General features: G+C 47.4%; 6 protein-coding genes and 1 non-coding gene across 7 annotated transcripts; 5 read left to right on the top strand and 2 right to left on the bottom strand.

The window, feature by feature from the left end:
* Nucleotides 1-63: 63 nt before the first annotated feature.
* Nucleotides 64-2534, bottom strand: F4822DRAFT_284048 (MFS general substrate transporter). The gene is made up of 6 exons (XM_051454917.1): nt 1875-2534; nt 1767-1807; nt 1609-1706; nt 1212-1552; nt 547-1154; nt 64-478 (listed from the first exon to the last, which is right to left on the bottom strand). The coding sequence occupies exons 1-6, from the start codon at nt 2103-2105 to the stop codon at nt 235-237; spliced, it is 1563 nt and encodes a 520-aa protein (XP_051313259.1). The 5' UTR covers nt 2106-2534; the 3' UTR covers nt 64-234.
* Nucleotides 2535-2964: 430 nt separating this feature from the next.
* Nucleotides 2965-4722, top strand: F4822DRAFT_430232 (amidase; the record flags this gene model as incomplete). Its single annotated transcript, XM_051461249.1, has 3 exons — nt 2965-4383; nt 4440-4545; nt 4601-4722. 3 exons carry the CDS (start codon nt 2965-2967, stop codon nt 4720-4722), a joined length of 1647 nt encoding a protein of 548 aa, XP_051313258.1.
* A 213-nt stretch (nt 4723-4935) lies between these two features.
* Nucleotides 4936-5032, top strand: F4822DRAFT_t86. Its single transcript has one exon. It is a non-coding gene; the product is annotated as a tRNA-Tyr (tRNA).
* A 557-nt stretch (nt 5033-5589) lies between these two features.
* Nucleotides 5590-6798, top strand: F4822DRAFT_444175 (uncharacterized protein). Its single transcript, XM_051463193.1, has one exon. The coding sequence runs from the start codon at nt 5885-5887 to the stop codon at nt 6560-6562; it is 678 nt and encodes a 225-aa protein (XP_051313257.1). The 5' UTR covers nt 5590-5884; the 3' UTR covers nt 6563-6798.
* A 412-nt stretch (nt 6799-7210) lies between these two features.
* On the top strand, nt 7211-9994 carry F4822DRAFT_444171 (HET-domain-containing protein; the record flags this gene model as incomplete). Its single annotated transcript, XM_051463192.1, has 2 exons — nt 7211-8910; nt 8967-9994. The coding sequence occupies 2 exons, from the start codon at nt 7211-7213 to the stop codon at nt 9496-9498; spliced, it is 2232 nt and encodes a 743-aa protein (XP_051313256.1). The 3' UTR covers nt 9499-9994.
* A 2234-nt stretch (nt 9995-12228) lies between these two features.
* Nucleotides 12229-14836, top strand: F4822DRAFT_283976 (cytochrome P450). Its single transcript, XM_051454916.1, has 4 exons — nt 12229-13110; nt 13166-13528; nt 13584-14432; nt 14491-14836. Exons 1-4 carry the CDS (start codon nt 12796-12798, stop codon nt 14635-14637), a joined length of 1674 nt encoding a protein of 557 aa, XP_051313255.1. The 5' UTR covers nt 12229-12795; the 3' UTR covers nt 14638-14836.
* Nucleotides 14837-14894: 58 nt separating this feature from the next.
* On the bottom strand, nt 14895-19766 carry F4822DRAFT_406656 (uncharacterized protein). The gene is made up of 4 exons (XM_051458420.1): nt 15977-19766; nt 15814-15925; nt 15580-15650; nt 14895-15523 (listed from the first exon to the last, which is right to left on the bottom strand). The coding sequence occupies exons 1-3, from the start codon at nt 19394-19396 to the stop codon at nt 15637-15639; spliced, it is 3546 nt and encodes a 1181-aa protein (XP_051313254.1). The 5' UTR covers nt 19397-19766; the 3' UTR covers nt 14895-15523; nt 15580-15636.
* Nucleotides 19767-22791: the final 3025 nt, after the last annotated feature.

The following is a 22791-nucleotide window of genomic DNA, read 5'->3' as shown; positions in this document are numbered from 1 at the left end:
GCGGTGTGGATTTACTGCCGCACCTTCTAATTACTTGCTACAAGTTGCTTAGTAATTTTGAAGTTTAAGGAAAATTAGTGGCTTACCTGCCGTGTTTACGGCCTACCTAGGTACCTAAAACTATACTGAAACTAGGTACATACGTATTTTCTCAGCAGGAAGGCGTTGGTGGCTTATGTACCTAGGTAGGTGCTAAAATCGTATTAAAGCTACTGCTATCCTGCCTTCCAGCGATTAAAGCCTATATCGGAAGTGCTTATTCTGTTTATCGGTCAAATCCTCGAAGCCTTCTAGTAGCTCTTCCTCCACTGCTTCAGCGCGTTGACCCAATCGGTCGCGCTCTCTATTCTCGATCCAACACCATAAAGTGTAAATTGCTTGGAATACAACCACCGCACAATATGTACCTAGAAGTCCCTTGATCGCTGTCGGGTATCTCGGCACTTCTCGTGACAAGAAGAGGTGGGGACCGATGATGCTGCGTTCGCTAATGTTAGTAGTTGCTTTTTTCTCTTAAGTGTTCGGATTAGATCGATCTCGACTTACTTTCCAACAACAAAACACACGAAATATATACCAATAACCGTGCTTCTCTTGGTATGTCCAGCTACGTTGAGGCCAGGGACCGTCCAATTCAAAACCACGGGCGACCCAAGTATATTCTGCAACCAGCACATGGCCACAAGAGCATAGCGATGCTCGATATTAATAGTGAGAATACCGACAAGTCCGGCTATGCCAGGCAGACACCCGATGATGATCGATGCACCGACCATATTTGGAAGTTGTGACAACAATCCCAACAGGATACAGCCGACAACTTCAAATCCGCCTCCTGGAGCTTGGAGTAGAGATGCCCTCAGCGCGTCAAAATTGAATCCTTTAATGATGGCCGACATGAAGTTGGTCACGGCTCCATTGAGTATTCCGAGAGCTATTCCGGACATCCATATCAAATAGCATTTCCCATCGAGTAGGGCCTCTTTGATTTGGTATGGTCTAATCGTCGCATCCTTAAGACCAATCCGATTATTGGAAACACGCCAGATGGCGACAATACGTTCATATTCTGTCAACATCTTCGCATTGTGGGGTCCGTCTGGAAGGAAAAGCAAAATGACAAATCCCCACACGAAGGTGAGAGCGCCAACTATCTACAAGCAATCAGTAGGTGAGCCTTGGTTGCGCAAAGGTGAAATGCGATAACCTACCAGGAATATCAATTTCCACTGGGCTATTGATAGGCCTCCTGCGACACCTGAAGCATAAGCCAGAAGCGCCCCCAGGATATTCGAGACACCATTCGTACACAGCCAAATGGAACTGCGCAATGTCTGCTCTTTTCGAGTCCAGAGCATCGAAGTGAGAAGTACCCATGCAGGCGAGATACAGGCCTCAAGCATGCCTAAGAAAAAGCGAATAGCGAAGAATCCACTAAAATTGAATACCGTGGCTTGCAGCATGCATAGGGCTCCCCAGACAAATAGCATCCCGCCGACCAGCTTTCCGATCGCAACACGCTGCAACAACATATTCCACGGCCAAGCTCCGCCTTAATAACTCGGATTAGTTTACTAGATCTGTTCAAAATTGACGACTGTTACGTACAAAGCCAGCCGAAATACAAGGCCGAAGCGACCCAAGAGTAATTATCGCCCGTCATACGGGTATCTTGCTGCAGGCCATACGCATTGGAGTAATTGAGCCTATGAGCCAATTGATCAGATTGTGAGTTCGCTGCGCGTCCTCCATGGAGCTAATCATACGTTTGTTTGTCAAGAAACGACAACATATATGTAGTCATCATCTTCACCAAGGTATCTTGTTAGAAACGAATACTATAAAACATAAGGCGTCAACAGTGAGTATCGTACCATCGGAAGCACCAGAAGATCCAATTTCCAACGCACTTTGATGGCGTCTGCTTCGAGTTGAGCTTGGTCATATTGCAATGACTTCTGCAACATGTCTCTTCCCAATTCATTGAGATCGTTCCGTCGGTGGATCAGACGTTGGAAAGCATTTTGCTTCGGTAGTACGCTTCCCACTCCATGTTCAGTATCAACTGAGCTCTGAGCGATTGGAATATCATTCTTCTCGGACATTTTCGCAGTCACAGTGCTAGCGAAGCTTGAATAGACTAATACCCTTCAAATCTAGGAGCGAAAAGGAGCAAGCAGGTATGTTAAATGCTACTCCCCAATATCTCCTCTCTATTCTAGCACTAGTCATGGAGATAAACATAAACCCTTCTACCGACCCTGGTATGTGGTTGGCATGATAAGATCCTTGCTTTGTTCGTCGAGGTGCAGTCATAGCGTTCAACTGTGACGTCGCCCCTCTCTCCGCGTTATCAGTTCTACGCGATCGGATTCACACCGAAACCTCATCTCGGAGAGATGGCAGGAACTTCGAGATAACTAGAGAATAGTATCATCGGTATATTTCTTCGCCGACTTAATATGGCCCAGACCAAAGCCACGATACACAACTCTATCAAACTCGAATGTTTAAAAGGAGCCCTTATCCATAGATAAAGATACCATACGACGAATTGATCATCAGATAGGCAGCATCCGATTCCAAGACTTTAGCTTATCCCGATTGTCCCTCGAATGCAACGATAAGGTGTATAAAACAGGTTAGAGATTAAATTCTTGGAGTAGATTATCAGATAATCAGGCATATAGTGGATCCCAATTGATGCAGGAGTCTACCCTAGCCATCCTTTGTGCGATCCGACGATTGGTAGACGACGCAGTATTCCGTCTCGGGACTCTGGGTCCCCTCATCTCCAACTCTTCGGATACCAACCCGGCTTTATAGCCCCGCCCTTGCAAGATACCGGTATGATTTCTGAAGGACCGTATTCCATGTCCATATGAGGGGTTAGGACTATTTCAACATCCTCATGTTATGTTACTTTTTTCATTAGATATCCAAGTTGGATACTGATTTTCAAATATGGGCGCCAACGATGAACCAGTAACCAGGAAATCCTGGCAAGAACTTCAAGCAGCTAAGGAGGCAGAGCGGGATTCGAGAATACCATCGGAATGGAAATTAAAAAAAGAATATTTCCCACCCGAAGACATTGTTGACCTTCGACCATTCGTAAATTCATGCGAAATCTTGTCTCCAGCTGAGCTAGCAATTACTAGCGAGGAATATGATGCTACATCACTAGCTGCAGCCATTGCCAAAGGCAAGTTCACTGCTGAAGAAGTTGTGATAGCCTTTTGCAAGCGCGCGGCGGTAGGGCATCAACTCTGCAACATGTTGACGGAGATCATGTTTAAGGATGCCATAGAAAGGGCCAAGGAACTTGACAGCATTTTCAAGACTACTGGGAAAGTTGTAGGGCCATTGCATGGGGTCCCCATGACATTCAAGGAGTGCTTTCATTTCAAGGGCTACGACTCGACGAATGGATATATGTCTCGAGTCTTCCAACCGGCCGAGCGCACATCGCCACTACCGGAACTTCTACAAGCTGCTGGAGCCGTGGTCATCTCTAAGACGAACGTGCCCCAGACTATGTTGGTCGCGGAGAGTCACAATAACGTGTTTGGACGCTCTAAGAATCCCGTAAACTCGCGTTTGACCACTGGTGGGAGTAGCGGTGGCGAGGGTGCAAGTCAGGCCTTTCGATGCAGTGCTCTCGGCGTCGGAACCGACGTTGGAGGATCGATACGAATTCCTGCAGCTTGTAATGGTGTTTACGGATATAAGCCTAGCTTTGGGGTAATTCCTATGATCGGCTACTCATATTCGGGTTGGACTGGGTCCAACACGGGTGTTCCGGCAGTGACGGGCCCTCTCGGACATTCGGTGCGCGACCTAGATCTTTTCGCTCGTGTTGTCAGGAGTGCAAAGCCTTGGGATTTCGACCCCGCAGTCATACCAAATATCATGGAATTTCCTGCGCCCGTTTCGCGAAAGCCTATCGTTGGTGTCATTCACGCATCTGGTCTCACTCCCCACCCTCCAGTGCGGAGAGCCTTGAGGGAAGCTGTGTCCAAGTTGACAGCTGCCGGTTTTGAGGTTCGAGATTTCAATCCTCCTGACTTTATTGGTATCCGCGACATTACAGAGCAGTTGTTCACTCTAGATGGATTATCATACCCGAAACAAGAGTTCGCTAAGTCGGGCGAACCAGTGGTCCCGAGCGTCATTAAGATCGGGTTTTGGGATATTCCGCGGAAGAGTCAGGAGGAAGCGTGGCAGTGGAACACGAAGAAGGGACAAATTCAGAAAGAGATGTTGGATGAATGGCAGAGGGTGGGTTGTGATGTAGTCCTAGCGCCCGCTGGTCCACATACGGCGGTCTTACCTGGCGATTGGACCAGTGATATTTATACAGTAGCTTGGAACGTAACTGACGTGAGGCTTACGAGGACTAGAATGTGGTCGACGAATATCGCTAACATGTTTTCCAGTATCCTGCCATAATCGTGCCCTTTACCCACGCCGATCCAGCCCTTGATCCCATCGACACTGAATTCAAGGCCAAGCACGAAGCGGATCAGAAGAACCAAGAGATGTGTACGTAAACTTCCTAAAACGCGACATCAAACTTTCAATAGCTGACACGTTCTAGATGACCCGGAGCTTTTTAAGGGAGCGCCGGTCGCTTTGCAGTTAGTCGGCCCAAGATTGGGAGATAAACAGCTGCTCAAGGACGTTGAACTTCTCGACAGTGTGCTTAATAGTACCACTTAGGGCCATTAAGACTTTTCGAATTATCTAAGTATCCATAGGTAGGTGACTATTGAATTGTCATAGCACTAGGGTTGGACGGTGCCATTGCTCACGGCCCCACTCATTGATACGAGGCCCGTATCGCGCACAATTAGCAGATTGCACAGCAAATATAAGAACACTAAACCACTCAAACTTCCATCTGTTCCTCGCAAGGAAGCCCACTTCCTTGTACCCTTGGTAGTCTAGTTGGTTATGGCGTTCGGCTGTAATTGTAAATCAAATCATGATTGTTACCGAAAAGTCGCTGGTTCGATTCCGGCCCGAGGGATGATCAACTTTTTGACTTTTTTGCCTTCCTCTTCTTTCCATTCATACCCAGATTTATCTACATCCAATATGGGATATTAGATGATCCGTTACCATATCAGATCCTAACCCAGGTGGAACTAGGGCTAGGGTTTAACTTTTTATTTCTTAGTCAGGAGTAAAGTGCATTATGATGAATTTGTATTAGGTAACACAGTGAACCTCAATCAGTATTGAAGCTTTACATAAGCTCGAACTGACTCTACAATCACATGCTTACGAAGTGATTCTGACACATATCTAAAGCTATCACAGCGAAGCGAAACTGTATAAGAACAATAGGTCAAACGAGAAGAAAACTGACTAAGTCTAGCTATTGCGTCCGGTAAGGTCAATCAACAGACTTATTCAAGACATATTAGGGGACCACAGCGTCACAAACGCAGCTTGCATATACCCGTCGACAGTTCCGGGACCGTGTATGCCTAGACGGGTGCCTTACGGGTCCCCTTGCGTTAGTTGAAAGCTTGAACTCCACGGCCACTAAGAAATTCAGGAGAAATAAACTCTATCTTTAATCAGGCAAGTAGTTGTTAAGCTGTCGCTCGACGGTACTCGGTGGGACAATATCGCGTTTTGAGTTCTTGCGATGATTATTCGAGTCATTCACAATGGACTCAATGTTATACTATCGAGGATCATATCTTCCAGGATATTCTTGGCATCTCGGCCTAAATTATTATAAAAATTGAAGATAACCCAGCATGTAGAGACAACATCAACACATCCTCATTATCCTCATTATCCTCAATAACAATCTTTTGAGCATAGTCATCATTAGCTTCGAACGATCTATTCAATTTCAACAACAAAAATGCAACTTTTCACACAAACATCGACCTTCGCGGTCCTTCTATGCACTCTAAGTGCTAAGCTCGCCAGCTCAGCCGACTCGTCTCCCTTCCTCGGGCGTCTTGATCCATGGCAAGTATCAAGACTCGAAATCACGGCTCCGGCACCAGGACGCGACGGTCCTCTTAACATCGACCTAGACATCGCGAACCCGAACAACGTCTCCGCGGGACCGATCCCACACGGCGATGGCGGGGGCTACCTAGCCTTCGGGCCGAGCTCCGCGAGCTGCATCGCAATCGAGGAGACGATCCGCAACAGCAGCGGCAGTCTCGGCCGGGGCCAAATCCACGACAACTGCACGGGCACTACATCGCAGTCATACGGTGTCTGGTCCGTGGACTTGTACCCCAAGAACGCGACCCGTGGCTCGGCGCGCACTGTCAACCCTGCCAACCTCCAGCTCACGTTTACGCTGAACTACAATATTAGCCGCTACGGCGAGTATTTGTACAAGCGGTACGAGGGAACTGGTCGCTTTAAGCTCGGCGAGAACTTGGATCGCCATTGCTTTGCTAAGAATCAGACTTGCTCGTATGCGCTGAAGGCGAACAGCACGCCCGTTCTTGTGCCCCAGAGGTTGATGGCTTGTCAGGGCACTTGCTCGTTGCCTTCTACTAGTGCTAGTCCTAGTACTTAAGCTGGTGGATTTATGGATGGATGGATATCCTGAATAGATGGCAGCTGCGGGTACAAGCTATTGGAATATGGTGGGGTTGGATAACCCCGTGTCTCTGGTTAGACTCGAATCATGATATAGTCGTTAGACTTGTATGAATACTCATGAATGTAAAGGTGGTGGCTTAGAGGGATGGTTAGAGAATCGGGGTGGAGGTAGAGGTAGAGGTAGACAGATGATAAGGGGTAAGATAACTCCCATGTATCTAAAAGTTCTAAATTGAGAATTCTACCGAATAAATAACAGTTATTCTCTCAAGCATACTTATTTATTTGAAGCTTAGAATGAGGCTTGTTAATTTGAATCCTAAGACCTTAGATGATTTTTAGGGACCATGTAGAAAATGTTGAGATACGTTCTCTGGATGATATGATGATACATTCAGCATCATTTAATCCCGAAAGAACATTTCTTGAGTAACTACGAGATAAGCGATATTTACTTTGATTCGTCGATAAATCTTGTGCTGTTACAGATATACATATGTTGTCAGCGAGGTATCAATGCCTAAGTGCAAATATCAACACGTCGAGAGCCTTACCTATCGATGCTGTCCCCCTCCGTACATACTCTGCAACATATTCACGAAGGCATGGTTTATTGTATATTATGGGGAACGAAAGATTGTGCCAATTCTGCAATGAAATTAATTTCGAATCTTTGAGAAACCCCTTGGTCTCGGATCTACCAGCTCTTCAAAGAGGCCAAGCAGACTCGACCAGGTATCCATTCAAAGACAAACAGGATGATGCCCACAAGACGACCCTCCTCGGTACATTTGGTGAAATTATTCAGAGGAGTAAGACATGTCGGTTATGTCAGCTCATTGAGGATACTCTAACGCGGCATACCCCGGGCCGGCCCCTGGAAACAGAAATTTGTCACGCGGAGGTATCATTCTTCGGCGTATACCGCGACCTAAGAGGGAAGCATTATTGGATCCGTCGGCTTTCGATCTTAGTAGAGATTGGAACTGATGCATATAATATCGGGGGACCGAAGAAAAGTCTGTTCTATGCATTCCAAGCATGCAACATCGGCGCGGCGACTATCAAAGTTGATGAAAGGTTCCTGGACCCCCGACCTGGTATTGATATGATGATATTCGGGGGCCGCCAGCGCCCGCTCCAGTTTGATCTTCAATGGGTCCGCCGATGGATTAACACCTGCAGGGCGGATCATGGCGATGCTTGCGAACGGGCTGACGTGGGCTTGGGGAGTACGCTCGAGAGGATCCGTTTTATTGACGTCCAACAAAGATGCATTGTCACCTTTACAGGTGTTCAGCTGTCGAGTTATGAATATATCACTCTCAGCTATGTATGGGGAGGGCCGCAGGAATTAAGACTTACCAGTTCCAACAAGAATCAGATGGCGCAACAGGGATCTTTAGCCAAACACTTGCCTCAAACGATAGAGGACTCGATATTAGTAGCGGAATATCTGGAAACCCGGTATATATGGGTTGATTCTTTATGTATTATCCAGGATGACGACGGGGATAAGGCAATTCAGATAGGGGCTATGAGTCAGATATATGGTTTCGCCCATCTAACAATTATAGCTGCGTCATCGTCGAACGTTCACGGAGGCCTACCCGGTCTCCGCCCAGGAAGCCGTTCTCAAGAACAACAAGAGATAATAGTTCTGCCTGAGAGCAAGAACGAAATGACTGGCGATATACTACCTGCCTTATCTCTCATGACAGCATTGGACCCCCTTGCCAACCCCAGTGAACATTTCTTGGAGCGCACACCCTGGAATAGTCGGGGTTGGACTATGCAAGAACGCGTGCTATCTCGTCGCATCCTTGTCTTCATGCCGGAGCAAGTATACTGGATCTGCCGGGAGGCGATGTTCTGCGAAAAATCCTATTTCGAAAACAATCTTATCCGCTTTCACAGATTCCATGCTAACGCCGCGGAACGGACTCTATCAGGGTCTTTCAGGAATTTCTATGAACCTGATGATGATCAAGCACGCTTCTGGAAGACGTACCAGAATCTCGTGGCTAGCTACACCCGCCGGGCTTTCACATGCAAGGGCGATATTTTTGATGGGTACCTTGCTATCGTCCAGGGAATGTCGGCTCTTTCGGGCAATGAGTTCACTTGGGGCCTACCTCGATCCTATTTCGAGCAGGGACTGCTTTGGAACTCTTTCGCTAGCCTACAACGCAGGAAAGATTATTCGACGCTTCCGATGACATCATTGCAGGTCAAAGTTCCTTTCCCTAGTTGGTCGTGGATGGGTTGGGTAGGAGAGGCGCTCATATGTATCGGGGACGAGCGCTATGATATAGACCTAGGGTAAGCTTGCCCCTCCAAACCCACAGCTAGTTCTATTAGCCCACATGAGCTGCTAGGGAAGTTCCTGAGATACTCTGTTTTGAGCATCACCATTCCCCTCTCCGCCTTGAACGCGTGAGAAAGGGGGCGGTAGGGTATGACTCGATCGCATCACGAAATAGTGCGAATTGGAAGGTCCATGCCAACCAACCTGTCACACTATCCGATATTGCTACTCAAAAGCCACAATTACTCCCCACGGAGCTTGGCAAGATCCCGGAGACGCAGATCATTTTCTTCTGGACTAGTTCTGCTTTCTTGACTGTAACTACCCCGGATGAGGGTGCAGAACGGTCTTTTACGATTATAGGCTCCAGTGGAAACACAATTGGCTCTACCGGAAGCGCGGAGCGTATGTTTGACCGGAGCCAAGACCGGTATGAGTTCATCGTTATAGGTAGCCGGCGAAACCAGTTCTCGGACCCGGTGTTACTAATCCTCCAGATAGAGTGGCTGGGGGACATTGCCTACCGCGTTAGTAGCGGAGAGGTCGATGAGATTGTGTGGGAAGCAGAGAACCATACGTGGAAACTCATCCCACTTAGGTGACTGCGACCTCATGTACGCGATGATGATGATGTCAAGTGAAAGTTGCATACATGTAGGGATTCGAATAAAGCCCCTCCTAAGTTTGGCGATTGGCTATGGGCTAGAAAAAAACAATACAGGGTGCCGACGCCTGCATTTAACTATTAATTTAGTACCTATTCGTACCTACGGATAGGCACCTATGTAGGTGGCTACACCAAGAAATTTGCGATCCCTCTGGCTACCTAGGTATGAGGTATTCTATGGGCCGCAAAAGCTCTACACCCCGTAACTCGGCCTAGGTACTTGGGTCATTTAATTTGGAAGGTTCGTGACTTTTGTCTTTTCGAAGGAGGCTGTCCTCTAACATCATCGTTACGTCTGTTAAGCCAGGAAGGTCGGGGACATGAAATTATCTTAACATGCCATCGCAGCTTGATATTTTTAGATTCGCCGTGTCGACTTATATGAAGTTTCCTTAACCGGCTCTAGAACGCCAATTAATCATTAAGCCTGAGAATTAATAATGCGGTGTTGGGCTGCTATTATAAGCATTCGTATGATATGTGGCTGTTGTCTTAATGAGTTTTGGATCTGGACGTAGGCCGCTCGCGAAAGTTATATAGATCTATTTGCTGATATTAAAGAAAGGTTCGACAATGTATTCAACCTATCGAGTTGGAGGATGTCCGCGCGTCAGGACACATCTTGAACCCGGGCGTAGGGAACTACCAGACTTGTATATCATTTTTCTCCGTCGCGAAGGCGCGATGATGACAGGGGGTATATAGCCCGGCTAACTTTCCCGCATCGAAGCGAGATCAATCCCACACCCTTTTGACGTGCAGACGCCTTTATTCTTAGTGGTTGAAGACATATATGAAGACATATTGAACATACTGCCGGTGACTCTAGAATTCTATCGGTGAGTAACTGCTTGCGCAACGGTGTACAAGGGGTATCCGGTCCGTTAGTCTTGTACACGGGCTGGGAAAATACGGAATAATGAGAGCTGCATCCGGTGGGTGATACAACAGAATGCGCAGTAATGGAAATTGGGCAGTATAGATGCCCAGGTGGTCATGTAGCGATGCTAGTTACCTAGGTAGGTACCAAATCATGGAAGATCTTGTATTAGCACGCGATGTCGTTACTACAATTGGTACATAAGTTAGATAGTAAAAAGTAAAAAATAAGTCCCACGTTGAGGATGGGATTTGGGGGTTCGGTTTGGGGGTCCTTTTTGATATCAGGCTATGGGAAGAAAAGAGAATTACCAAGGGAGGAGAATGTGAAATTCCCAAGGTGGTGGAACGACGCGGATGATGATGCTACCTTAAGTACCTGGATAAGTATATGAGGTACATTTGTAGATGATGAGTAATATCCTATTTGATAGGCTGGCATACGGCAAGTGGAATTTAAAAGGCGCCATCGGAGTATCTCTAATATGCACGATCGGTGTCGGATTTACTTTTTATTTTTTTTATTATAGAGTTTGAACGAATGCATTGCCCAATTCAATCGAAGATGCAGCAAGATCGATGTTTCAATTCCTATTTCGGGAATGATTATATAATACGAAAATCATAAATCTGAGACATGCAAGTCGCACGTGGTCTTTCCTTTTTCTTTAGCTGTTTTTTGGCGGCAAAATCGTAATTGAAACGATACATACTTTTTTCCTTTTCTTCCCTCTTACATCTGCCGAGTTCACGTTCCTGACCTGTAATCCGTCCCCACTCTACCGGACCTGTCGATGGCTCGATTTGGTTAATGTTTTAGAGCCACTTCTTAATCCTCTTCGTCATTAGAACTCGGCAGTTTTTCTTGACCCATTATAACACATTACCACCACTGTCTGTCGTCAGGTTCCGGACGCCTGGTCTCCCACTGCCAGATCTTTGTGGTGTGGTCTAGATCCAGCTCGGCTTGCTGTTGCGGCCTATACCGAGACCATCTTTACTGCAGTACTTTCTACATAGAGAGATGGCTGCATCAGAGTTAGAGAGGAAAAAAAGAAAAATTCAATACAAGCGATTGAGATCTGACGATGTCGTCGTTGGTAGTACAACCGTCTGCAATCAATATTGTATATTGCCATTCAAAAAAGCCATCTCTTTTGCAACATGTACATATGCCGAGGATTGTTGTCAACTCCGATACTACCACCGTCATTTCTAAGCTAATCCCCAATCTTAGTTCGTCATAACCGAGAGCCGCATTGCCTCCAGACTTTCTGTTACTTAGTTACCTTCTGAGACGATATACTGCTTCATCCACCCAAGTGGACATCATGTTTAGACTAAGAAGCCATCGTGAGGATAATCTATACGCCTTGCTTTGTCACCCATATTCCCGAGGAGGCTACCGTGTTACGAGCAGTGCCCTGTAAGTACGGATACGTCGGACGATCATTACGGATGTGACCCGAAACATGGCATTTTCTCCGAGTCGTGGGATTGTACTTGTGTCTGACTATACCTGCGAAACCATTGGGCTATTCATCTGCCGAAATCACATCTAATACGGCCCCAAGTGTAAGCTCGAGCTATTCACATGCCTACCAACTTGGCGGTCATGGGTTTTCCCTATCAATTTCCCCCCAAACCCTCACTAAACCAGGCGCTGGTTGCCCCCCGCTCACCTCATCTACTGCCCGGCCCTCGCTAGCCCCCCTTTTCCCTCTTCGGTGGGTCGGCGGGGACCCCAGAGTCTTGGGACCCCTGGTAGCCCGGCTTGGTCTAAGCGGAACCTCAAGCGGATATGGGAAATATCTCACAGGGACCAACACTGCCAGAGGGTTGTTACAAGTTACTTCGAGGCGTCTAATTGCCGTTTACAAGCGTCACGGCTCTTATGCGATGTACCCAATATTAAGTACAAGTGTACCTTCTACCCCTAAGCTTAAGAGCTCCGTCGCCATTCTCAAACGGATAGGCAAGCCGTAGGTCCCTGGATTCTATCTCTCGTCAAAGCATTATTACCTGATCACGCCGACTGCCTGCAGGTAACCGACAGATAGGTTCGCATATATACCACCTCGGCAAACACCGCCAGTATTGCGTAATACTCGGCCATCGGTGATTCTACTTCACCAGTTGACAAATATTTGTAAGGGATTTTCGGGTTTCTTGTGTTGAATGTATATCGAGCCGACCACTGTCGATCTCGACGACTAGGGAATCCTTTAGGTTTCAACAACCTTTGGGTGTTTTTCCTGCTGATCTCCAGCCGTCTCTTGGGAACAAAATCTATTATTATTCATCTTGTTAAAGCTTTAACTTACCGCAGAAGAGCAGATGAATTCATTGGGAAATGTTGGGGCTTGAGAATTCCGTGATTGGGTGCTTCATAGCTCAATTCTGGCTGCCGATAACCCTATCTGCGATACTCGCGTGGCTTGTTAAGAATCGATACCACAATGGCCTAAACAAGTATCCCGGTCCCTTCCTGGCGTCGTTGACGGACTTGTGGCGACTGTGGGATGTTTACGGTCAACGGCCGGATATAACTCATCGAAAGTTACATGCGAAGTATGGAGACGTTGTGCGGCTGGGTCCCAACACTTTGTCGTTTGCGGACCCGAAAGCGCTGAAGACGATATATGGGCTTAATAAGGGATTTGTTAAGGTATGAGGCAATCCCAAAGCGACTTTTGCAGACAATTCTAACACATTTTATACAGTCTGATTTCTATGTTGTCCAGCAGTCTGTACTTAAGGGAGATGCTCTTGCCTCACTCTTCAGCACCACAGACAACAATTTCCACGCGCAATTCAGACGATGTGTTAACTCAGCTTTCGCCATGTCTGCTCTTGTCCAGTACGAGCCATTTGTCGATAACACGACAAAATTATTCCTAAAACAGACTGAGAAGTTATTCGCCGGTAACCCAGCGGGATGTGATTTCACTCAATGGTTACAATTTTACGCTTTCGATGTAATTGGAGAAATTACGTATAGCAAGCGTCATGGTTTTGTTGAAAAGAATGAGGATATTGATGGAATTGTCCACTACTTGGGGAACCTGTTCCTCTACGTTGCGCCGGTAAGTTGCAGGTTTTGTGGCTCAGGAAACTCTCTAAGCTGACATTATGTGTTAGATTGGTCAAATCCCGTGGCTCGATCGTATTTTCCTCAAGAACCCGATTTACCTAAAATTGTCCTCAATGGGCTTTATTGACGCTACTTTCCCCGTGGCACGTTTTGCGCGAGCACGTATGCTTGAGCGTCTAAATCCCAATGTTACGGGCGACCCCTCGAAACCTCTCCTCCCAGTGTCTACTGAAGGTAAGGCCGAACCGAAGTCGCCGGATCTACTTTCGAAATTCCTTGCCGCACGCGATGCGCGACCCGACTTTATGAACGACGTTCTAGTCCAGACGATGGCTGTGTCAATGGCTTTTGCTGGCTCCGAAACGACCGCTATCTCGCTAGCAAGCGTTTTCTACTACCTACTACGCAACCCCTCTGCGCTTAAAAACTTGCTGAAGGAACTTGATAACGCTGCCCGAGCTGGTGATTTCAGCGACTACGAGACGGGTCTTGTGACGTGGACTGAGAGCCAGAAGCTCCCATACCTCGACGCCTGCATAAAGGAAGCATTCAGAATGCACCCTGCGGCTGGTTTGCCATTAGAGCGTATCGTGCCTGAATCGGGTGCCGAAATTGCGGGTCACTTTGTAAAGGGTGGTACTATTGTTGGTTGCTCAGCGTGGATCATTCATCGCCGACCAGAAATCTGGGGCGAGGACGTGGATATTTACCGACCAGAGCGATGGCTCGTGGACGAAAAACTAAAGGGTGAAGAAAAGGAAGAACAAGAAAAACGTATACGCGAAATGAACGGTATGATGTTCCAATTTGGCATGGGAAGTCGCACGTGCATTGGCAAGAATATCAGTCTATTAGAGATCTACAAGGTCGTTCCGAGTTTATTACGGCAATTCGAGGCAAGAAAATCCCCTAATGCATTACCGGATGCAACCGTTACTGACCGACCTTTTATAGATCCGCTTCAAGGACCCGAACCAAGAGTGGAAACTAGTGAACGCGTGGTTCGTCAAGCAACAGAACTTCCAAGCTATGTTCGAAGTGCGGGATTTAGTAAAACCCGCGGGGACAGAAGAAAAGGGCGAGAAAATCGCCTCGTCGTAGACGAAATGATAGCGATATCAGACAGACGGTGTTTGGAAGGAACCTTTTTAACGGCTGAATCGAATAATGTGTTTTTGTATATAGTTAAGCGTAATAGGATGGACAGTAATTACGGCATAACGGTATTTAAATTCAGGAAATCTTCGTCTAACAACTTGCTGGGAAAATAGTCATGATCGCCCCTACATCGAGATTTGATTAGTAATCTCTACTAGGTTTTTTATTTTTTCAACTTGGAGCCGGATGTGACTGCTTCATCGGTTTGTAAACACAGGGGTATCGTCCATTTCAACTACGTAGACAAAACTACACTACGTCCATACTGCCTATCCACACCACATGTCCTCCAAATGTGAAAAGAATAATAGAGAAATCAACGAATAATTTCTTCCTCCAACACTATCTCGCCTAAGCTTTTTACAACTTTCTCCTTCCCCTTTCCTCCGTGTATCGCGGGAGCGATAGAAGTATGTACTTATGTATGTAAATGGGGCACCTCCCCTAAAACAGAAAAGTATTCATTACAAAGCGTGTCAAATTCCGAAATGTAACAGTAAACCCCTCCAGTCCGTAGCGACGGGCGAAACAGCATCGAGTAAGGGACGAAGCGGGTAACAGGTGGGTGGGTATATCCAGGATGTGAATGTCGTTACCCGTAAGAAAAGTGTGGAGCATAAGCGAAGGCCCCTATGAATTAAAGTATGTCGGCGTATCCCTCCCGTAAATAACAAGGCCGCGAGAATGATGGTCGTAGAATGGTATCAAAAACGTGAGAATAAGTAAAATCCGATAGACCTAGGAAGAAGAAACTGCTCGTAAGAACGGCTATCTTGTCGTTCAAGTCTGGCTTGTGGATCGACGGTCATTGGTCATTGACTTGAGCATCCTGTATCTCATATTAGTCTCAACATCCCCTAGTTCTCTTAGATAGGATATACATACGTTCTATTTCGGTCTCTCATGTCGTCATCAATGGCCTTCAGGCCTTTGAGAGTCAGGTTAACTTGTGCTAGCTATAATCACACGAATTAGTCTCATTTCTATAATAATTAGGGAAGAAAATTAGGGGAAATGAAAAAATCGATATAGGGGTTCGCTGCGACTAGCAAGCGGGGGTCATTAATTGGGTAATGCGCACCGCGCTCATCGCAGCTGATGAATGGTCAGGCTCCTCACCTGCAGCTGCGGAAGCCTCCGACTCGGCAGTGTCTTGAGCGTTTGCGTTATCGTCGCCAGCGAATCTGCTTGCTGATAAACCTTTCTTTGATGTCTGAGCTGCCGCCTTCGCCTATCATCACGTTAGTACATAGTTTCATAAGAATAGAGTTTGGTAATATACTAGAGCTTCGGCGATCTCTGCGTCCTTGACCTTGATTTGAGCCTCCATCTCTGCGAATCTCGACTTGATATCGGCAGCTTCTTTGTCATTGGCTTCTCTTTTCTTCTGCTCTTCTTCAACCATGGCGGTCAGATTGTCATACATATCCTTGTAATCCGCCTCTTGGTTCTTGAGCTTGGCGTCCGCATCGTTCTTGTGAGCTTCGAGGTCCTTCTGCGCGATAAGAGCATCTTGCTTAGCCGCTTCTAGTTGTTCCTTTAGCGACTCAAACTCGGCCTTGGCGGTCGCGTAATCCTTCTGTAGTGACTCGAGATCACCGGCGGACTTTGTCGACACGTCCTGAGCAGCTGCTAGATCTTGGGCATGCGATTCCTTGAGCTTCTCAAGCTCCGCCTTCAATGCATCCACAACAGATGTGTCGGGCTTCTGGTTCTTCAGAGCGTCATTTTCAGCCATGAGTTCCACATTGTTCATCTTGGCCTCTGCAAGTTGTTGGTGCAAGTCTGCGTATTCGGCCTCAACCTTAGCTAGTTCCGCGCCCTTCGTCTTGGCTTCCAATAGCTCGGCTTCAAGATTCACGGCTTGCTCTTCGGCCTTGGCTAGGGCCTCCTTCGCCGCAACCAATGCCGTCTCGTATTCGGTAGCGGTGGCGAGATGCTTAGCTACATCCGAGGTTACGGCAGAAAGCTTAGTCTCGTGTTCCTTAGTCAACTCTTCGATGGCCTGAGCGTGCTTGGCTTCAAGGGCGTCGATGAGCTCCTTCTGAGAACCGGATGCGTCCTTCTTCGCGGCTTCCACGGCTTCAGCTTGCATTGTGATGAATTTCTCAATTTCGGCGGAGTGAGCTTCGTCGCTTTCTTTCTTGAAGGCCTCGAGAGCAGCAGCGTGACTAGCCTTGGCGTTTTCGAGTTCAGCCTGTGCAGCCTCAACAGAAGACTTCAAAGCTTCTAATTGGGTTACATAAGCACTTCCGTCAGCCTCCTTAGCAGCCAGTTCTTCAGCATGGCTAGCTTTAGCCTTCTCAAGTTCTGCGTGCGCTTCCTCGAGGGCAGCCTTCATTGCCTCTAGCTGGGTAAGGTGAGCACTGGTATCGGCTTCCTTGGAAGCAAGCTCTTGAGCGTGGCTAGATCTAGCCTTCTCCAACTCAGCTTGAGCATCCTCTACAGCGGCCTTCAAAGCGTCCAATTGAGTTGCATGAGCGCTACTGTCAGCATCCTTGGTGGAAAGCTCCTGTGCGTGGGTGGCCTTCAACTCAGAGACTAAAGCATCCGAGTCCTGCTTCTGAGAGTTAAGGGCCTCAGCGTGGGCTGCCTTAAGAGCCTCTAGCTCCTTTGCAAGAGCTGCTTCGCTTTCGGACTTAGAAATCTCGATCTCCTTCGCGTGGCTAGCCTTGAGGGCGTCTAGTGCAGCAAGATGAGCTTCTTGATCGGCAGAGGCACCACTCTTGGCGGCTTCCAATTCCATTGCATGGCTTGCTTGTAATGCGTCTAATGCCTTTTGGTGCTCTTCCTCTTTGGCGGAAAGAGCCGCAACAGCAGCCTCGTGCTCGGTCTTGATGGATTGCAACTCTTGCGTATGGCTTTCAACGGCCGTTGAATGTGTGCCGGTTAGCTCGTCATATTTGGCCTTGAGTTCATTGTGCTCCTCTTCAAGAACATGGAACTTGCGCTTGAAGAAAGCATCTCCCTTCAGGCTCTCGATCTCGGTCTCGTAATCTTGGGATACTTGCTTCAGTTGGGCTTCGTGCGTCTCATCTGAGAGTTTGTGTTCCTGCTTCAACTTTTCGTACTTTTCTTCCCAGTCCTTAATCTCACCGGCAAGACCTGCGCTAGACGTCGCATCCGCTTTGGCCTGGCCTAATTCCTCTTGTAAGCTAGCAAAGTCGGACTTAAACTTAGCCAACTCTTCCTTTGTAGCATCTACAGCAGCAAGTGATTCCTCGAGCTTCGTCTTGACTTCCTGCAATTCCGCCTGGGAAGCAGCCAACGCGGCTTTGTCCTGTTCAGCGGCAGCTTTCAATTCGGCAAGTTCGGCCTCTAGTGCAGAGATCTTGGTGGCACTTGCAGCACCTTCGCTTTCTGTGGATGAGGTCAATTCGTCGATCTTCTTTTGCAATGACTCGTTAGCGGCCTTAAGTTCCTCGAGAGCCTTCTGGTGCTCGCCAGAAGATGCTTTACTTTCGTCAAGTTCAGCTGCATGCGACGTCTTCAAAGCTTCAACGACGGCTTGGTGCTGTTCATTCAAAGATTTTCGGAATTCCTCCAATGCGGCATTGTGTTCCTCGGTTGCCTTGGTCAAAGCAGTTTCACTGTCTTTCGCACCAGCATCCTTGTCGAGTTGAAGGGACTCTAGCTTGCTTTGGAGGCTAGTGATCTCGGTATCCTTGGCTTCTTGGGAGCTAGTCAGTTTAGTCAGCTGCGTCTTGTGAGTCTCAAGCTGCTCCTCAGCAATCTTGAGCTTGTCAAGAGCTTCGGATATCTGTGTGCTGAGAGTCTCCTTTTCGGAAGCGTGGGTAGACTTCAGAGTCTCCACAAGTTCTTCGTGTCCTTGGCGTACAGCATCCTCAACACCTTGAACACCATTGGCTTCGGCCTGAATCTTCTCCTCAAGCTCAGTGACTTTGGATTGAGAAGTAGCAACTTGCTCCTTTAGCGACTCAACTTCCGACTCTTTTTCAGAGAGCTTAGCCTTCAGGTCTTCAACATCCTTGGCAGCCTGGGCGGAGGCCGAGGAAGAGGTAGATGGACGAGCAGCATGTCTTGCTGCGGTTGGCGAACCGGCAACACTAGATAGCCGCTTTCTTGTTTCGGTCGCAGCACTGGGAGCTCCAGGTCGGGTAGCCGTCGAAGATCGAACCGCAGGCGCACCTGTTGTGGTACCCGTTGACGGCCTTGCAAGAGTGCTTGTTCTCGAGCCTAATGTGCTGGTCGCAGGAGAGGGCTTCCTCGCGGTGGTAGTTGTACCAACGCCTGGTCTCGCGGCAGACTTTCCGGGAGACGATGATAAGCTGCTTGGTACCGTTGATGTTCGGCGCGCCGCAGAAGTCATAGTAGATTTCTTCTTTTCATCTTCGGAGACGGATGGTTGCGATCGATGAGTCGTGGCAGCGGCGGTCGTAGGCTTCTTGACAGCGGTTCCCACAGGAGGACGAGTCGGGGGCTTGCTAAGACCGCCGCTTGCACGCGCCGTCGAGCCCACGGCAGTCTTCGGGGTGGTGGTAGTGGTCGTACCCGGGCGACGGGTAGCAGTGCTGGTAGCAGTCGGTCGCTTTAACCCCGTGGTACCTTCGGGCTTGGATCCATTACTTGACTTAGCCGATGATTTGGGCGACGCGCCAGTGCCGGTGGTGCCAGCAGTCTCTTCGCCCGAAAGAACCGATTCTTCGTGCTGGACGACCTCAAATCCTTCGGCGTCAGACATGATTTCGGACTTCACGAGGTAGACAGGACAACGAGATTATCGGAAATACGGAACCGGTCGCTTCTCGAATATTCCCAAGTCAAAAACGTCGAACGGCACTATAAATACAACTTCCTATTAGCTTGGAGGGGGGTTCGGATCGCGTTTAGAAGCAGTTATAGTACAAATTGATGGGTTATACGAAGAAGTGGATAAGCAATGATGGTGTTAATGGAGACTTCTTGGATTACTTGAGGCGAACATGCATAGATTCGCTCGCATTGACCAAGGAATCCATTAATACTTGCCATCAACTATAATTCGCGGCCGTCGACACGTCACAAAAAGGGGGGGTTGTCCAAGCGTAGTGGTGGTGGTGTGTGCTGAATCGGGTATTGACTGACCTGTAACTTGCGAACTCCTTTTTTTTTTTCCTTCTTATAATTATGATTATTTTTCTTCCTTTTTTTCGCGCCTTTCCTTTTCCTGGTATCAAGGTAAGCGCCACAGAAATATTATTGACCAGTGAGATATAGGTATTTATATCCCTTGGTTTCCGACACGATGCAGTTTCGCAAATAGAGCAAACGACGTAAAAGGGCCAAACGAAGAAAAGAAAACGCGTATGAAGTCCTTCGCGACGAGAAATGTCTAGTTCCAGATCCGTCCGTAGTCAATCGTTGGAAAGGATAAGAGGAATGGACTGTAAGATGTCAAGTCAAGGAGGCGGGTAAGGAAGGATGGAAAAGTATTGGATATTGGACAAGATTTTGGCTCCAACGTTCACCCAAGGCAGTCCGCAAAAAGGCCGGCTCGCTCACTGGATTAAAGCTGTCCAAGCACCTGGACTAAACCCCGATAGGCAAACATCGCTGAAGCGGATCGCCTATCACAAGGAACTCAACAGGGGTAACTACAGGGGTCCTTGGCGGGTCCGTGTCATTGAGCAATAAGAGCTCTTAGCTCACTGCAGTAGCTCTAAACCTATTATTTACGCTGTTCGGATCACTCTGGAAAGTGCCTACATGTGCCTAAGGAAGGTACCTAGACACCTACCTTAGCCCACCAGTACCGTCAACTTGGAGGCAACTAAAAGAAAGCTACAGGTGGACAGCTAGCTAAAAAGGAATCAACTGGCCACTTAAACAACGCTAAGGGAGCTTTAATCTATTTCTCACGATGAAAGGGGGAAAATAAAAAAGTAAAACTGACAACGCTTCCTCTTTGAAGGTGTCAAAGTCAAAAGTAAGCGTTTTACATATACACAATAATAATAGGATTGACCTCTTAACATTAAACCTGGACACTTCATATGCAACTCAATTTCAATTTTATTGCGACGTCGCTCTACTACGTCGTCTTCGGCTCGGCTGCGTATTGATACGTCAATTCGGTGATAGACCCATAGCATTGGTCATCGTCGCCGCAATTTAAGTGGACCTACCCGATCATCTTGGTCGAAAGCCCATTCTAGTTCGTCAACTTGCCACTAATGAGAACCCTTCTAGACATCAGAGACAGACGGGTTGGACTGCAGTGCACGCGATGGAAACTGAGAAATCGACCAACTGCTTTGCTTGCTGCCTTAATTGATATCCCGAATCATGCATACGATATATGTAATATATTTATGCTGACATCTTATTTGGCATCATAGTTGGACAACAAGCTTCTTGGAAACCTGTTTATCTGATAGACAAGTGGGCAAGTCAGGGGTTGGTTAGAGTGGACCAGTGGGTAAAGCTGTCACTAGAAGGAAAAAAAATTATATCCGAGTCGATTTTTATTATACTTGTAAATTCAAGCTATCGCATATTCAGCATACGAGCAACAACCAACTAGCTACTAAGCAACATAATCCATATGGGTATCATTAACTTCATTCCCGTGCATCGACCGATTCAATGGCCCCAGGTACGCCTGTAATTCTGCATCACCTCTTGAACATGTGCATTTCTCTCCGCAACCTCTTGCTCTGGATGCACAGCTTCAAGCATAAGCCTCAAAATTTCTTCTGACATGGCCTCTGTTTCTTCGAGGGTCCTATCAAGCTCCCATCGAATATCGTCAAGGTCTACCAAATCAGGGTATGACATCTGTATCTTCTTGAAGAGGCATGTCTTCTCTTCAAGGGACCACTCACTAGTATCCAGAGATGGCGACGGCTTTTGAGGTCGCATTTGAGGTGATGCTTGGGATGGTGCTTGAGGTGGTGCTTGTGGCGCCAACGACTCTCTTGCGGATGACGGGACCGAAGATTGCGACAGAGGTGTATGAATACCTCTGACAGACATCAAAGACCTCCATTTCCGTTCTTCAATCGCCTTCTTCCTCTCGAGTTCCTCTTTCTCCCTTTTGACCATGATCTCCTTCTGACGATTTAATCTATTTAGACGATCTTGACGATCTTGTTCTCGCTGGTGCTCGACCTTCTCATGTTCGTCCAGACCAGTATTCACAACGCGATACAATTCTTTCAAGACTTCATCAAGCTCCGCTCTTTTCTCTCTGGTAGCCAGTTGCTTTCTTCTCTCGTGTTCAGTCAAGTTTTCAGAAGTATCAAACGATCGCAGCCTCATCTGTTGAAGCAATGGCCGATATAGCAAACCAATCCAACTAAGAGCCCTCCTAAGTAACTCCATAGTTGAGATTGTAAATGCTGCTTCTTGCCAATCGTAACCCCCCAGATTCCATGCAGATGCAAGAGTGTGAAATAGCATGGGGATAACGAGCTCGCCGATTTCCTCGGATATTTTGTCGCGTTCCTCGTTATGACCATTGATTCCTGACTCGCCTGATTTTCTCTCTACCAGTATGTGTCGAATATACTGGATGACCAACTTAATCTTGGAAAAATAATAAGTGAGAACATCACTGTACTCATTGAGAAATACGTTCTGCTCCGTAATTCGAGGTGCTACTGGGGCCGCTCCTAGTAATCTCTCGAATCTTGCAAGGAATCGCAGAAGAGCCTTGACAGGTTCAGTCTCTGAAGCATCAATATCAAATGAGCGTTGGTGCCAGCCCCTTTTCAATCCCGCCCAAGCAGGATGGCACATTTGCAAGAGGGCTGCTTTAAGACCAAAAGGACGGATGAGTACGGCAAGATCATCGTCTTCCGAAGGTCCATCAAAGGTTTCGTCACCTTCATAACCTTGAGGATATTGAGCTCTAAATTTTGTTACGTCTTCCGCAAAGCTTTCTTCGGTGGAAGTGTCGATATCCGATAGATTTCCATCTCCTGCGAAATTTTCACCCGCATACTCTGAATGATTGTCGTCTATCTTTTCTGAGGCATCATTCTGTACATCCACTTCCACGTCCGAGCCTATCGGCACCAACAAGGCAGCATGATTATCGCGCGATGCAATTCTGGGGCGCTTGGTAGGTCGATCATGACATGGCTGTGTGGACTG

This window comes from Hypoxylon trugodes (genome assembly GCF_022578975.1).
Source record: "Hypoxylon trugodes strain CBS 135444 unplaced genomic scaffold F4822scaffold_6, whole genome shotgun sequence".
In the NCBI taxonomy this organism is placed as follows: Eukaryota; Fungi; Ascomycota; class Sordariomycetes; order Xylariales; family Hypoxylaceae; genus Hypoxylon; species Hypoxylon trugodes.
Note: the sequence above shows the minus strand (reverse complement) of the source record. Positions and strands in the feature narration are given on the sequence as shown.

Excerpts from the sequence above, each read along its gene's own strand:
- F4822DRAFT_283976 (XM_051454916.1), top strand. The coding sequence starts at position 12,796 with ATGTTGGGGCTTGAGAATTCCGTGATTGGGTGCTTCATAGCTCAATTC. Across the intron at positions 13,529-13,583 it reads TGTTCCTCTACGTTGCGCCG|ATTGGTCAAATCCCGTGGCT; the intron begins GTAAGTTGCAGG and ends ATTATGTGTTAG. Across the intron at positions 14,433-14,490 it reads GTTTATTACGGCAATTCGAG|ATCCGCTTCAAGGACCCGAA; the intron begins GCAAGAAAATCC and ends GACCTTTTATAG.
- F4822DRAFT_284048 (XM_051454917.1), bottom strand. The coding sequence starts at position 2,105 with ATGTCCGAGAAGAATGATATTCCAATCGCTCAGAGCTCAGTTGATACT. Across the intron at positions 1,707-1,766 it reads TCGTTTCTTGACAAACAAAC|GCTCAATTACTCCAATGCGT; the intron begins GTATGATTAGCT and ends ATTGGCTCATAG. Across the intron at positions 479-546 it reads GTGTGTTTTGTTGTTGGAAA|CATCATCGGTCCCCACCTCT; the intron begins GTAAGTCGAGAT and ends TAGCGAACGCAG.
- F4822DRAFT_444175 (XM_051463193.1), top strand. The coding sequence starts at position 5,885 with ATGCAACTTTTCACACAAACATCGACCTTCGCGGTCCTTCTATGCACT.
- F4822DRAFT_406656 (XM_051458420.1), bottom strand. The coding sequence starts at position 19,396 with ATGTCTGACGCCGAAGGATTTGAGGTCGTCCAGCACGAAGAATCGGTT. Across the intron at positions 15,926-15,976 it reads CAGAGATCGCCGAAGCTCTA|GCGAAGGCGGCAGCTCAGAC; the intron begins GTATATTACCAA and ends ACGTGATGATAG.